Source organism: Aquila chrysaetos, chromosome 12, assembly GCF_900496995.4.
Source record: "Aquila chrysaetos chrysaetos chromosome 12, bAquChr1.4, whole genome shotgun sequence".
NCBI classification, from domain to species: Eukaryota; Metazoa; Chordata; class Aves; order Accipitriformes; family Accipitridae; genus Aquila; species Aquila chrysaetos.
The window spans coordinates 24646918-24663282 of NC_044015.1; the positions used below are offsets into that span (position 1 = coordinate 24646918).

General features: G+C 39.7%; 1 protein-coding gene across 13 annotated transcripts in view; it reads left to right on the forward strand.

Moving 5' to 3' along the window:
- Window positions 1-9938, forward strand: part of ZNF644 (zinc finger protein 644) — an 84741-nt gene extending 74803 nt beyond the window's left edge. For all 13 annotated transcript variants that reach the window (XM_030031875.2, XM_030031884.2, XM_030031879.2 and 10 more), the window contains 2 exons: window positions 4776-4878; window positions 5378-9938. In XM_030031875.2, coding sequence (XP_029887735.1) covers window positions 4776-4878; window positions 5378-5570 — 296 coding nt within the window. In that variant the 3' untranslated portion in view covers window positions 5571-9938. The remainder of the gene's footprint in view (window positions 1-4775; window positions 4879-5377) is intronic.
- The last annotated feature ends 6427 nt before the right edge of the window (window positions 9939-16365 follow it).

A 16365-nucleotide genomic window follows, 5' to 3' on the forward strand; every position in this document is an offset into this window, starting at 1 on the left:
GCTGTTGGCTGTTCAAGGTTAGTGTTTATTAAACTTAATTTGTGCCTGTAGTTATGCTGTACGGATCCACTGTATAGCAAATGTCTGTCTAGGTTCATTTGGATAGTTGATTGCTTTTGTATTAGTGCTTGCATGATAGTCTTCAGATGTCTGACTGGAACATCAATTTTTATTTTCTTTTGTGTTATGCAGTCCAGTTTTGAACAATGTAATGATTTAATCACTCATCTTGAGTAGATGCTGATTTCCTTTTATACCTGTTTTGATGAATAGCAACACAGTAACGTTTCTCAGAGCATGTGGCAAACTTGCTTCTTCTGATTATCTTTAGAGCATGGGACAGACCTATGCAAAATCTTCAAAATGAATCTTGCTCTTCTTGGTACAGTTGTATATCCACTTCCTTCCTTTTCTTCCCTCTGGGCCTCTCTTCCCACCCGAAGTCTCTCGATACTCTCTTGCACCCTGGCTTTTTACATCTTGTCTTTGTTGACTCTTCACACTCAGTCTCTTCTTACCAGCTGTCATCTTTTGGGAATCACCACTTTCTTCTTTCATCTTTCCTTCTGTAGATGGAAACTGCTTTTTCGGAAGTTTGGAAGAGAACAATAAAATACAGAGCAAGGAGTCTGGCCTTTGAGCCAACAGTATGACTGAGGTAGCAGTTCATGCGGCCACTATGCTTCCAAATAATTTCTAATATCATTTTGTCAAAACTGTAGCTTCGGAAAGTTTACTGTGGAAGCGTATGCAGCTACAGCAGAAGTCTGAGATCCACTGGCTTTATGTGTCTTATTCTGTGCTGTTACAATTACAACTGGTCAACTGGCACAATGAGCTAATTTTTAATATCCTATAAGATCCTTCAGGGAGCAAATTGCTGGATTGAGGGGGAGGCTTAATGCATTTTACTGTGCAGTAATGATGAGGATAGATAGCAAGTGACTGAATTTGAAAAATTAGTGAATAAATATACAAGAAAGTTAATTCATTATTTTTTACTTTTTAATTGGCAGTGTTTTTAAATGGTTAATTAGATCCGTTTATGTGTGCAATTATTCATCTTGTGTTAGCTTACATACGCTATGACAAAAGTAATGAAGTCTGAAATGAGAAGTGTTCCATGTTGGGGGACATCAAGAAGTGGAGCATGCAAATTAGCATAGATGCAGTTTAAGTTTGAACCGCAGACCAAATGTCATGGCATGAAGGACCTCTAACTGTGACTTTTCTAATTCATGTTGCCTTAGGCATGCTCATCTTAGCCTCCTATCTCCATCTGCTTGTAGTCTTGATAAGTGGTCGCAGAGGTAAAGAAGGTTTTTATATGCAGCCTTTTTACCTAGCATATGTTTTTCTAAATACTGTGCTCTGAAATTGAGCATGGGTGACTCAAGGAGATTCCTCCAAAGTTTGATTGTCTTTTGTTTTAAATGGGTTGTTTCTCTGTCATGCTGTATCAGAGGTTTGATGAAGTGGTGTAACTGGCTGTTTACAGAAAGTTTTTGGAATAGCAACTAGAAAACACCAGGTGGCCAAACTTGAAGGAAGGAGGCTTCTTCCAAAAAAATCGGGCCTTTATGGAGAATGAAGGATGGTAGTTTTGGAGCTGTGGTAGGTACAAAGTAGGCATTAATGGTAGGTAGTTCCTCCCTCTCTCTGGCAATTTGCTGCAATTTCCATGCAGCTTACTAGAGCTAAATTATCCTTGGTCTCTTCCTGAAAGGGCTAAAACATACTTTTTGAGGAGGTCATGCTTTGTTACAGTAAAGGCATTGGAAGAACAGTAACAGAGTTTTGGTCAGAACATGGCTACGCTTTCTTATGGGTAAGGCAGTGGTGTGACTTGATGCTTGCAAGCACTTACAAGTATCATATCAACAGAGCACTGAAGTGTGTGCATGTGACTTCATTTAAACTTGCTACTCTCTGGATAGACAAAAATGAAATTAATGTGACAGTTACTGGTACATGTCTCTGATAACCGGTATTGGAATTATGGCTTTCAGTCAGCTTTACCCAGATGTTACTACTGTTTCCACTTACTTTCCTGCTTCATTGGAGTAACTTCAAAAGATACTTGTGCTGCTTTGTGCCCCCTAAAATGTGAAGGAATATGTTTACTAGGTCAAAAGACAAAGGGAATAAAAAAGAAATATTCCTTGCAGAACACAGGTTTAATATACTTAGTATTTTCTATCTTTTGTAACAGCTTCTTGCTTGGGCAAATGTACTTCCGATCTTCGCTAAGGTACTCTGAAAACTCATTGAGTGATCTGAATTTTTTTTCTTGATGTCTTTTACTGTGATACTTTCTGTTCTTTGTTTTGTAATTTCTCTATCTAGAGCCTCTGTCGTAAATGGCTCAGAGAAGATGCCCATTCTTTTGTTTTCCTTGTTTTCTCATTGTTCTTGAAAAGGTACATTTAAAGGAAGTAGAAGCTACCTCTCCTGGTACATTATGGCAGTTTCTGTTTGTGTTGCTGTCTGTTTGATTGCACAGTAGTTCAGATGGTTATTTTCTTAGAAGATTTTACACACACCCACACCCACACCCACACCCACACCACACCACACCACACCACCCCCATTAGCTTTCAGGAACTCTGTTGCAGAAGACCAATTCAGGTCTAGTAAGAAAGGGAAAGCTCTCTGAAGTGCTTGGGATGTATGTGAGTAGAATCAAATTTCTTGATGGGAATGAATGTCTTAAGTTTGCCAACATGAAGGAAATAAGCTAGTTCTTCTTTCAAATGCATGTAGGCTTCTCTAGAAGAAGCTTTCTGGCTACTGCTTTGCTTTTTTTTTTTTTTTTTTTTTTTTTTAAACTCATATCAGCTGACATCAACTAACTGACATCAGATGCAACTCATGGATGTGTTTGCATTCAGATAATACTGACTTCTGTTTCCCTCCTTCCCATTATGTTCTGCAAAATCGGCAGTGGCAAAGCTTTTGCTGTAATAACTGCTTCAGATAAGTCAGCCCTCATGCAAATAGTTCTTTTCAGAGAATGGGTGTCTGGGTTTCAGTATTTTATCTGCTTACATTTCTGGTGATGTTGTTACTGATGTTGCGGTATGTAAAATATTTATACTCCTTGGTAGTTCCTACAGACTGAAAGATAGTTAGCTTTTTTCTTCCTAATTATATGAAGAGTATGCTTTTGATGAGAGCATAAAGCATTAAGAATCCCTTACCTATTCACTTTTCCAGAAGCTATCTTGGCCATTTCTCTCTCTCTCTCTGCCCCGCCACCTTGGGTTACTACTGCCTTTATATCCAGACTGCTTTCATTGTTGCTATCAGAAAAAAATGCTGTTGAGCCACATCTTCCTAATGATGGCTTGACCCAGGGACTGAAGGAAGTCTCTTTAGGTTGGTATCTGCTTTCTACTTGTTTGATTAGTGCACTGGTACATTTAAACCTCAAAAATTCCTTCTAATTTTTCTAGATACTGTAGGAATCTTTAAATCTGGGGATGGAATTGGGAAATGTCTGGTGTATCTACAAGTTAAAAGTTTGGCTACAGGGTAAAAGCTTGAGAGGTGCTCATTTGGAGGACCTAAGAAAAACGAAGGATGCAATCAAGACTGTGTGTTCTTTAAAGCAGCATGTTTTGCCTCACCAGATGATGTCTCATGCTTCAGAATACTAAGAGGTTTATTCTTCTGTTTTATATTACAGGAGTCAAAACTTAGACAAGTGTAATGATTTTTTTAATTTTGCTGTTAAGATGCTTCAGTAGCATAGCATTATGCCTTTGGTATCAAGAATACCACTTGTTACTGTCTTTCAGGTTTCTGTGGAGTTCTAGTGTCGGTGTCTTGTGTTTTGAAATACAGTGTAGCTAGATATACTTCTCAGTTCAAGCAGTCCCAAACTTCTAGTTTTTTCTTGAGCTTTATCAGCTGTTTCCATCATAACAATATTAACTCAGTTTAATCCCCTCACCCCCCGACTTTGGCTGCTTCTTAGAACCTCCAGGTTTTGTTACAGATTCCTATTACATCTGTTTATGGGAGGTGCAGACCTCAGTGCTAACTGAACCCATTTGCTATGTGTTTCCTGTTCAAACACATTATTTTCATACATAGTTTCAAATGCTTAGACTGAATTTAAACAGTGGCCTTGCCATCCCTGTTGATTGTCCTAATACCAGCTCCCACTGCCAAGGATTAATACATGATTTTTGTAAGATGCATTAGAATTCAGACAGAAGTAAGGGGGAAGCTTCATTTGAAATTCTTAGAATAAAAGGACAAACTTTATGTTGAAAACAAATGGCAGGTGCTTCATTCAAACTAGAAATTCTTGATTATACTGGCTGAAAGCTACAACCTTGTGAAGTTGTAACTTGGTTGAACATGAGTGGTCTTATGATGGTACTTGAACTACAAGACAAGTTCCAAGATTTTGACAGCGTTTTATGCATGAAAGGAAATTTCCAATGGTGCTTTGCTTCTGTATAATTCTGCAATAGGTTAGTAGGTGCTTGCTGATACTAAAACAACAGGTTAATGCTGAATGTCAATTATCTAGTCTTTTAAAAGAGCAAGCACTGTGCTAAACTAAAAAAAAATAGCCTCACGTGTTTTGCCAGCAAATTTCTTAGAGCACACTTGTAATTGTTTTGGATTTACGTTATAATTAAATGAGAGACAACAAGGAGGTAGATGTCTTTTCACTACTGCTATAGGGGATGCTTACTAAATGTCTCTGGTTTAACACTCGTTGAAATATCACTTTCACATATGGAAATTTCTCTCCTTAGCTTTAGACTGTAAGCAAAAGAAGTCAAGGTCAAGATCTGGAAGCAAGAAAAAAATGCTGCCATTACCTCATAGTGCTGATGAAGTTTACATACTCAGATGCAGGTACATAGGGTTATTTTAATTGAAAGAACACATTCTTAAGAGCTTGATAATTATAGTCATAAGAAGATTTAAGATTGTATCCTGTAAATGTGTTTGTGATTAAATTGAATAATAAGGGGGGGAAGCAGTTGCCTATTTTCATTAATTTGAACAAGAGGACTTGAATCAGTCATACTCAGGTATTGGGTTGCCAGCTGTTTCTCTAGCTGAAATCTTAATGATCATGTCTGAGTAATTTTCTGTCCTTCAAAAGAAACCTTACATAAGAACAACAGATTGTTACTGCTAGCGTTAAAAATGTTAAGAGTGTAAGTTGTATAAACTGTGGGGGGGTTTATGCTCACAGTTACTATAAATGAAATCAATTACTAAGATTTTCAGCTAAAATATGTAGAAACGAACTTCAAGAAAATTAAGACTTTCCACTTAATGTCTTTATTTTATAATTTTTCAGTAGAGCTAGATATATCTTCATGGATTAATTTTAATATTTGCATAGGTTTTGTGGTCTGGTCTTTCGAGGACCTTTGTCTGTTCAAGAAGACTGGATAAAGCACTTGCAGCGACACATTGTCAACGCAAATCTTCCACGGACTGGAGCTGGCATGGTTGAAGTCACATCGCTACTTAAAAAGCCTGCTTCAATTACTGAAACTTCATTTTCTTTACTGATGGCAGAAGCAGCGTCATAGAACAAGGAAACATTTTAAATTTTAATTGGATGTAAATTTGAAATACTTTGTCATTTTTTAAAATAAATTGCTACACTAAATTATGTTTATAAATGCTAAAGACAGGAAAATAGAGGAAGTGGATTACAGTAACATCAAAATAAATTGAATACTTAACAGTTACATTAAGTAGTCTTTATATTTTATATAGGGTGGAAGATGTGTTTTTAAGGTTTATTATGTTTTTGTCAGTTACTGTGTTCACTATCAATACAAGACCATTACATGTATGGCAGCCATTTTTAAATTGTTGCACATGGGTACTTAAAAGACAGATTTTAATAAAACAAAGAAACCATGTTCTCTTCAGTGTTACCCAAATCAAGGCTCTGTTTATTCCAAAAAGAGTTACATAGTAAAATAAGATATTATTATATTTTGTTTGTATGTATGTAGTGTTTTGTATAATACCAAGAACTGCTAATACAATTTACTCAACTTAGGGCATTAAATATCATGTACTTCATAGTTCAAGAGACTGTTTCATTCAAATAGGGCAATTAGTACTATTCTATCTAGGTGTGTAAGTGTTTTTTTTAAATCACATGAGGCTTTTTGTACTAAAAAGTGGAGGGAAACTTGTTTAAACAAATTTCTAAGAGAAATATGTACATAATACTGGAAATTTGTGGTAAGGAAATATTCTTTACTTCAGTTGCATTTCTCACTGACAATAAAGTGGTGCATCCATGCTACCTCCTACTTGTCAACAAAGATGGTATTTACCCTTATGTTTTTGTATCATAGTAGATTCAATCCAACTTTCTTTATTACAAAGCATCTTTTTGTTAACAAGTTTGTTTCTTTATGATGATTTACTTAAAGTCTGACTTGCTTACAGAAGTTTGCCTCTCTACTATTTTATTTAACACTGTAGAAATGTACTAATAAGCATTGCTCACTACACGGTTAGAGTAGACTTTTCATTTATAATTCTGTTTAAACGATTGATCATTTTAGAAAATTCGAAAGCAGATTGAAATGTTTCTACATATGAAGAGAATGTTTACAACTTAAATTTTAGAGCTTGTTTTGGATGTGATTATATGTATGAAAACTGTAACACTATGCTCATGCTAAGGACCTACTTACAGAATTACTGAAATAAATGTGCTGTGAGGATGGAAATATGGTGCAGGTGTCTTGGTCATGATGAATTGTGTTTGTTCATTTAAACTGTCTTCAGAACATGATTTTTGTTTAAATCAAATCAGATTCCTCTACAAATCAATTTTGTATGCAAAGTAACATTTCATTTTACTCATATAGGGTAACAGATACTGTAGTTAAGCCAAGGATATGCATTGATATTTTCTTTATATGTAAATAAAGTTAAAAGCAGTTAAAACAAGAGGAGTATTTTGGTAGAGTATATACATACCTCACTGCCAGTGAAATTGCTTTCCTATGGTATATCTCCTTACCAGAAAAATCTCTAAATAAAAAGGTTTAAAGAAAATCTAAATGTCTATAATGTGAAGCATTTATTTGCATTGTGTGAATTAAGTTTGTGAAATTGATTTGTCTTGCTTGAGATTAGAATCTTCTCATGATCTTAAGTATAAGTACATTTACTTGCAATAAACTGACTTGTTCACAGACGCATTACATTTGGTGGAAAATATGAGTAAATGTCTGTCTTCCTGTATGTGCGCAGTTCAGAGTTAACACGAGGCTTGTTAATGTTCTGATAAAATAGATGGGCTAAAATAGCACAGCTGTGCAGGACAGAGTCCTGAGACAAGGCCATCCTAGCTCTGTCATTAAATTAATGCTATCGGGTGTTTTACTGCACGAGTTGCTACAGATAACCTTAGCTTTATTGTCAAAATTTATTCCCTTTTTTTAACTGGAAAATCTACATCAATACATTTAAAGGCTGGAGAAAAAAAAATATTTTAGAGATTTTGGGAAAGTAACTGGGATGTTGAAATGTATTGCAGACAACTTATGTGTATGCAGACTAACAAATTTCTAAATTTGTGGATGATTGTGGGATTTTTTTATATGCTGTGAAACTGGAAGATTCACAGCAATGTGTTGAAACAGAGTAGAGTGAAGTGATCAGATCACCTTGAATGTTTATAATGCTTTAATAGAGTGCTTGTTTACCCTTCTCACCAAAAAAAAGTGCTCGTGAGGGCACCATATTTTGTGGCTGTTTTAACAGATGAAAAAATCAATTAAGTGCAAATGCTATTTATCTAGTATTGTTAAGAATGCTTGTAAGGTGAAGCCATACCATGCAGAATTTTGCAGTAGCAAAAACTATTAGGTTAATAATAAAAAAACCTAGTTAATTCTATTTAATTTATTAAACCCCAATATTGAGCTGCTTTTTGTAACGCTAAAATGCAAGGTTGTGTCTGAAGAGCAGGGAGCTCTAGGCTTGATTAGTTTCGAAAATGAGATTCTTTTGATGAGGAGTGGCAGGCTTTCTGAGTAGGTGCACTGGAGCTGTGTGCCCTGCTTGCATCAGGTCCTTGACAATATAGTTTGAAATACATACAGAAGTTCTAGAACTCTTCTGATTATTAAATTAATTGCATATGTGGTTGATATGGACTGAATGATTTTTTTTTTTTTTTAATAATAATTGAGTACCCTTAAGCTTTCTTTAGCCTCTAGTCCTCAAGTGGGGCTATTTGTTTTCTCAGATCTTCTGTCACTACCGACAATGAGATATAAATCCCCCTTTCTGGAGTTACAGAGATTCTAAATAGTCTGGTAGAAGAAAGTTAATTAAATCAGTCACTTTATTATATGAATCTCATGTTTTGAGATGTGTGGCTTGAGAGGCTCTATGGCAGTCTGTGCTAAAGAGCTGGACTTCCAGAATTGCACATATGAACACGAGTGTTAGTCTGTTCATGTTGGCTAGATTGCTTTGGGGCAAAGGCTGCAGTGGCCTAGTGATTTTTGTTTGGTTGATTTTGGTTCCTTATCACAATCTTACATGCTTGTGGAGTTACCCTCGTTTCTGGTAAAGGTCTCTTAAGTAGCAGCCTCTGGAAAATTACGAAGGAATTTTCAGAATGCTTAGAGAAGCCTGGGAAATGTAGAAGACCACCCCTCACTTTTTGCAAGAAGATTGCCCATATCCCCTAGTCCCGATATTTCCAAATCATCTTAAAAAATTAAAACTCTGTTTGCATTCCTTGAAAAGAGGTTTCTGCCAGACCTTGGAAAGGCAATTTTAAAGTGCCTGTGGTAGCTGCTGCCAAGCGCTAGCATGTTCAGGCCGTATGAATGGAAAATGGGAGATGGAGGCAAGCAGATAACAAACGTTGGCTCACAAAGATCCCTGGGCATTTACTCGTGTTTGCCATATACTGCTTCGTATGGATTGTGTGAATTGGATTAGGTGGACTGCTCCCACAAGCCAAGGCAGCCCCGCTCTGCGCACAGATCCAACTTGTGCTTCTTCAGGGCTCACCTTACCCAGCCAGTGGTGTCAGGAAATGAGCTACTGACTCTTCTCCGTGGGAGAAAAAGCACAGACCAGCCAATAGCTAACACTAGCCGTTGGGGAGGGAGAGCGAGCACCTAACGTGCCCGAGACAGGGATTCTAACGGTTGGGGTTTGTGTCCTGGGCCAGACTTCTCACGTTTGAACTATGTGCCTGTTCAAAGTCCTACCTTTTCAGCCACGCTCAGGGAAATCACCAAGGTCTTTGAGGTAAGTGGATCACAAGATGAATGAGAGTCATGAATCGGGGCTCAGAGATGTGCACCCATCCAAAGTTTCAAAAGGTCAGCGTCACGGGACTCGGGGAGATCTGCTCCTGCAAAGCTATTTTGACTCCAGTGCTTTTTCTGGGCCAGTTGTGGTTCTAGATTTCCTGCATGTCAGTAGTGCTTTAAAGAGGGGTTATTCATTAAATCTTCTACCCGATTCTGAAAACCTACAGAAGATAAATGTTGGCTGAATAAATACGGAAAAATTAACAGCGAGTAACAAGTACTTGCTTGTAACTAAATGGTAATGGCTGTGAATGAGACTTGTTTAGGTGAGTGCTATGGTTAACAGACTTTTCCACTTTTTACCACAGTAGTTAGTGGCCTGGATACTTAAACACCAGTTTCATATTAAAGAAAAAAAAAATTGGTTTGTATACATTTGACTTTGGTTTTTTTTTTAAAAAAAAAATCTTTTTAGGGTGGTACTTATTTTAAAAAACTGGCTGCATTATGATTTCAGGTATTTCAATCCACCATGCTTTGTAGGTGCTGTTGCCTGATACATGGGTAGCAATTTTGATGTAATGGAAACATTTGGCCATAGTGCCAGGTCTGTAATCTCTTGCAATAAAATGTTCCTTTTTAACACCGCAGGCTTCTTGGTGTTCTTTCAGAGGTGAGCTGCACAGCATGTGTCGCTTAAACCGGGGACTTCCACCCTAACCTGAATAGTTGGGTGGCGAGGCAAAGAGGGCAGTGTCGCTGGCGGTAGCCTTCTGAAAATTCAGAGGTGAGGCAGGGAGGGGATATTTACATTCCAGTATTGGAGACCAAGAATGATGATAGGTGGTGGAGGGAACATCACCAGAGCCAGGGCCCCAAATCTGAAGCAGAATCACAAATAACAATGGCTCTCATCTGCGCGTATCCTGCCGCTTCTTGCTCTGCACAACCCAGTTTCACTGATACCTTCTCTCCCAGTTCGAAGCAGTTTTTCCCTACGGCACTAGCTGTGCCGTGGCTTCCACATGTACCTGGACCCAGAGTCCTCTGAAAAACCCAGCCTAGCTGGCGCTCTGCAGTTCCCCACCGTCTCCTGCTGGAGCATGAAAGGATTCATTGCCACGTCACAACCATTCACACGCACACACACTAAGAACAAAATGCAGAGGTTGATCAAATTTAGCATGAAAGAGTGCTGGGGGTGTTGCTTGTTTGGTTAAACAAGGGCTGGAGTGGGGGTGTCGCTACGGTTGATACTCTGGCACTGCTTGTTCTCATTTCTAGTTGCACTATAGGCTGATAAACTTGTATTTAAAAAAGCGAAACAATAAATCTCTCTAATTTTAGCACCCTGTTCTCCTATTAAGGTTCGAACATGTCAGCTAACAGCCTTTTCATAAAACTTCTTGGTCATCCTCAAGCGCATCAAGCAGAAAAACCTCGTGGTCCAAGAAGCTGGTGTCTGGCTGCAGCGCTTTCCCCTTTCCCGGGCAGGGCAGGCGGTTCCGGCTGCCTGAGCTCACGCGCAGGTAGGTCCAGCACGCTGGAGCGCGAGGTGGAGGGGGCTGGGCGGGATGTCGCTGGTTGTGAAGGTGGTTTGCGCATGTCGCCTGAAGAGTGACGTGCTGTTATTTTGGCTAGAAATAAAAATGGGAATAAATGCATCCCTGTAGGGATGCTTTTTTTCTAGGTGGAGGCAAAGGTTGTCATAAAAGCCCTGAAAGATCTTTCTCGTGCAGGCGCTGCACACTCTTTTTGCTACAATTAAAACGCAAGCAAGTAGCATCCTTGGTAACTGTGAGCCCAGAGCCCACGAAATTACGATTCTTACTGACCAGTGGGGGAACGAAGGGAGCCCTGGAGCCTTCCCACGGCTTCCAAAGTGCTTGTACTCTACATGTTGTATAAATCGCAACACCGTTGGGCTTTCTAGCCTGTATTTTCACTTAAAAGTAGTATTTTTAACTCCTAAGATCTGAGGTTTACATACCGAGTGATGATGATAATCCCTCTGCTTTTGTGTCAGAGACCTGCAACATGAAACATGGTTACATCATATTTACGGTGAGTGTTCTTAAATATAATCTACCACTTTTAAAAAATCTGTTTATTAAAAACTGGAAACTTCACATCTAAACATTTGATTATCTATCTTTAAGCCAGCAGCAGCTGTGAATCATGTTTGTAGCTCTGTGAAACTCATCCAAATCCATCCTCACTGCTGTAGCAACATGCTGAAGCTCTGAATCCCATTGTGCTCTTTGAAATGGCTTCAGAAAAGAAGTGACTGATAAAGCAGAATGCAAGCTAACACCGTTAACCTGTGTTTTAACCAAATAAGGAATTGCGTGTCACCCAGGTACAAGTCTTGCTGACAAGGAATAATTCTTTCATCTGTCTCTTCCCTGAAAAAACAATTGTGTGAAAGTAGGAGAAAGAAAATAGCCTTATTTGGATAAAGAAGCAGGAAAACAAGTCTTCTAAAAACAAACAAACAAAAACCCCATAGGTTAAAACAGAAACTGCAAACAGGAGAAGACAGTATAAGCCTGAGGTTGACACTTGTTTTGTAGTCCCTGAAATCCAGCTGATGGCTGCATTTGCTGTGCCTCCAAATCTTCAGGGGTGCATTTGGATTCCTAGCACCAAGGAGGTTAGGGCAAATATTATCCTTAGCTGAACAGCTGAGGAATACGTTTTAACCCCAAACCGTTAAAGAAATAGACAGTGACAGGGAAAAGAGGCTTTAAATCCAGTTTCTTGTGTTGAAAGTCAACTGTACCCATTCCCTTTGCCATCTGGAGAACGTTACTGATGCCTTCCTTTTAAGTGCTGCGTATAAATCCATAGGCACTTGGTCAAGTCATGAAGGAGCATGAGCTGCTTTTCCCACATACAGCCTCCGTCACTGATTTGGTACTGAAATCTGAATTTTCCAGGTTCTGTTCATGTAGGGATTACCATTCACTGCCTCCAAAAAAATCTCTCCCCTTTACTGTTTTATAATGTTCTCTTCTCATTGAAATAACTTCCGCTGCTAAACCCAGTGTTCTCTGACTGCAGCTGGCCATAAGTGCTAATAAACGACTAAAGAACCTGACCCAGAATGTGAATGTTCTTCCAGGATCCCAAACTCATTTCTTTGCCCTCAGGCCCAGGTTCCCATCTGGGGACAGTACTTAGCCGCGTCTCACTGGGCTGCTAACCTGACCGTTTTCATTATCTTCATTCCTAGCTTGGTTTGTTTTCCCTTTCCTCAGTTTTTGCTTATATCCACATTTGCTTTTTCTTCTTCATTTTTCATCTCTCTTGTCCTTTAGGACTTTATTTTACCGCTGGCTACCAGTGATGAAGCTTTTCTGGGAAAGTCCTATAAGCTATATCACTGTGAACACAGATAGACTACTGCTTAGTATTCTTAAAAGCATAGCTAATGGCCCGATTTCTGATTTATTTGATATGGAGACAGTAGCTGTCTGTACCTAAGTGGTGGGGGGAGGAGGAGATGTTTAGATTTTAGAGTGACTTGGAAGAGAAATTGCACAGAACAAAAATCCCAAGTTACGCAGTTGGTACCAACCCAGGATTGTGGAGCTGACTCTGCTGTTGGGACCTGAACTCTTGCCTCATGAGTTGCCTTACACAGCATGAGCCCATCTGGGAAAGTGAACGTTTTGTACCGTCTTTCTGTTTTGTCTGCATAAAGGTGGATTACTGGCTTTTCTTTTTTTTCTTCTTTTTTTTTTTTCCTATTTTTCTTTCTTTTTTTTTTTTTTTTTTTCCTGAGAGCCCTTCTGAAACCATAAAAGTATTTAGAAAATGGAGCATTTGCTTGAATGATTTTTGTGAACAAGCAGCTGGTTAGCTGCTTTGAGCAAAGTGAAACAGGGATATCTATTAAAAACTGGTAAAAACATATTGGAGATAAGAATTTCAGCCCATTTATGAGTAAATTATGAATGCAATAGCATGAAATTCTTAGGAAATTAAACTGTGATTTCAGATGTAGATATAGAAAGGCACCAAGAGTATGTGAGCAGCCCCCTCCACTGCCAGCAGCAAACAGAATCAGCAGCCTACAGGTTTCTGTAATTTCCTGCAATATGCAGCAGCTGGCACAGAATTTCATAAAGGGTGGGGAGAAGGGCAGGAAGCCCTGCTTTCCAGTTGCTCCTGCTGTAACATGTGTTGTGTGCTGGGCTGTGGAAGTTGTATGATGGTCCAGGCTATGTTTTCTTCATGTTACCTTAGAAATTAAAAGCAGCAGGTATGTTACGCAAGAGTATCTACAGTCTAGATGTGTACGATACCGGCTGCTGTAGCAGCCAGGTTTACAGTGGACACATCTTTTATCTTTTTCTCTTTTGAAGCAGTAGGTGCTTATCTTCCTGTTGTCTTCCAGATTTCAGATGGTGTCCCTACCTTAACAGACTGAAAATTTCAATCCTGGCTATCTAGTGCTAGGTACTTAGCTAGAGTCCTGGTCTCAGAGAGATCCCTGGATGGCCGGTGAGACCTCCCCATCCTTAAGCAGTCAAGGCTGATTTTGAATTTAGGTGCTTTGTTTCAGCTTTCTGCCTCTCAGAATTTGACAGAAGCTGGCAAATCTGTTCTGCTGTTGCTGTTACTACTGCACACAGAGAGAAATCTCTAACCAGTTTGGGACCACAATAAAAATTGAACAGTTCCTGAAAATTGAACCAGATGTATTCAGAGCTTCAACTGCTTCATACTCCAGCTGCCAGCAAACGGCAGCACATGCTGCCCACAGCTAGCACTGGTGTTCGCTGCTGTCATGGGAAGCTTGTTTATTGCCAGAGAAAATCTGAGGACTTTCCCTACTTTTTCTGAACTTGCCCTGCGTGTACTTTCTCTCTCAGTCCCTTTCCCCTGCCTCCAGGAGAGCGTTAGTTGTGTCATTTTGAACTAGAAAGGTTCTCCTTAGAAGTCTGTTAATTCCAGAAGACTTGCAAAGGTGAGATTCCTTACCCCTCTTCACCCTGCGGATCTGAGCTACTTCCCTACCTGACGGTGGCCTCTGCCTGCACAGCTTAACGAGGCCCATCTCCAGTTCTGCACTTAGGAACTAAATCAAATGAAATAATAAGTACAAATGTAGCCTTTCACCACATCAGTACTTTGCCTTGGTTAACGGTCAAAATTATTTTGATCTTTCTCAACAGCGAAGCTATGAAAACAGCAAGGCAGTATGAAATCATTGTGGGGTTTAGGTATGGTTAGTGTTGTAACTGGAAAATAGAGAATGGCAAAGCCATGGCCGAGGGCAGCGGTGGTACTGTGGACACACTGAACGAAGCCACATCCTAGTCTTTAAGCTTTCCTGAACGTTAAGTTCTCCGTTAAAGTCCACGTGATCTCTGACCTGATCACTGCTGGGAACTAATTGGATAGGACAGAGGAACTGTGCCTACTGCTAAAAAAATTGCTCAGAAAAAACTGGTATAAGTCATCAGAAGCTGGTGAAATGCATCTCCTTTAAAATACCCTATTTGAGAAGTTAATAGGTTGAGAATAAGAAATGCAAAATATAGTATCTTTGAAAAACAGGTGCAGCTGACATCTGACATGGAAAAATATACTGATACTTCAAGATCAGATATTATGTAAGAAACTAGCAAAAGTGATTCAACTGCTTCAGGGAGCCTTAACAGATGTATCTGCTGTTTCTAAAAATGCCTATGAACCTGAATATTTTGTTGTCTCTCTCCCCCACAAAAAGCGGCTTACGCTATAGAATAGGAAATGCAAGGTAAAAAGGAGAGAGTTATCCCACTGCAGTATTTTCATTAGGATTGTGCGAGATAAGTCGTTTCCCATAAAATGGGAGGGGGACCGAGCTGTGGAACCCACGTGTGCTGCAGCAAGGCTGGTAATTAGAATGTAGCCGGGCAAAATCACAAGGGGGTGTGTAATAAAAGAAAGCTTTAATGTGATTTAAATACCGTGACGGAGTTGCATTCAGTGACAGCCTGGTCACCCGGTACAGTGCGACATCCTCCTCTATAGAGATGTGTCCCTGCAAGAGGCTTCCACACTGGCCATCTGGCTCGGCTGCAGGAGCGCGGCGCAGCGAGGGACCAGTAACCCGGTGGGACGCACCGAATTTGCTCTAACGTAGGCACGGCTTCTTCTCATAACAAAAGCTTGAATATGACCCTGATTTTACCTCATGTGGGAGCATGTCATTTAAAAGAGATTAAAACCAAAGGTATAGTGTATTTTGGATACGTGCCTACAAATCTCCTTCGTGTGCTTGTCTTGCTCACACGCGCAGTGGGCGAGGTGTGCGCTGGGCAGCGAGGGCTGTGGAGAAGCTTTACACCCTTGCTCAAGAAAGTTGGTAAAGGTGTAACACGCGTCCGCAGTTACAGAAGCCCGGCGGTGGCAAGGACACGCGAGCTGGGCTTGCTTTCTCCGTAGCTTCCATGTGGCAGAGTACGTCTCCTTTTAAGTCCTTTAAAAAGGCACCAGTTTTCCTGTTGCCTGTATTGTAACTCTACCTTTTTGGTAATTGTCTGGTTTCTTCTCATCAGTGTGCGACTAATGGGGGGTGATTTATTTGCTTCCACTGCTAAGCTTCCTGTGCCATCTACAAGTTCCCCAAGTCTGGCATGGGTGCATGTTGCTGTTCTTTAAAACATAATGGAATTATTTACCTTTTGCTGGCCCCCAGAGACGATCGCTAACAGCAGGCAGGGCAGCTCCTTCTTCTGAAGTCCCAGCCCAAGCTGCTCTGCACTCCTCCCGGGAAGCAACTTCTTTGAGAATGGACTCAGTCACTTCTCTCTCAGTTTTTTCTTGTCAACCCTTGTCTTGGATCTGGTGGGAATTATCCCCTTATATCTTCCTCCCTCTGACAGAATCGTGTTTAAAAAATTGGCTTTTTTCCTTGCATGCCATAAATACATAGGCATAACGTTGCCTGTATTTGTAAGGCTCTTTGGGCCACATAGTTTTGTCAGTCAAAATTAATCTGTGAAGTAAACAAGTAGCTGGATACTTTATAGACATAACAAGTCTATAAACAGTTTCTATAAGCCACATATTTTTA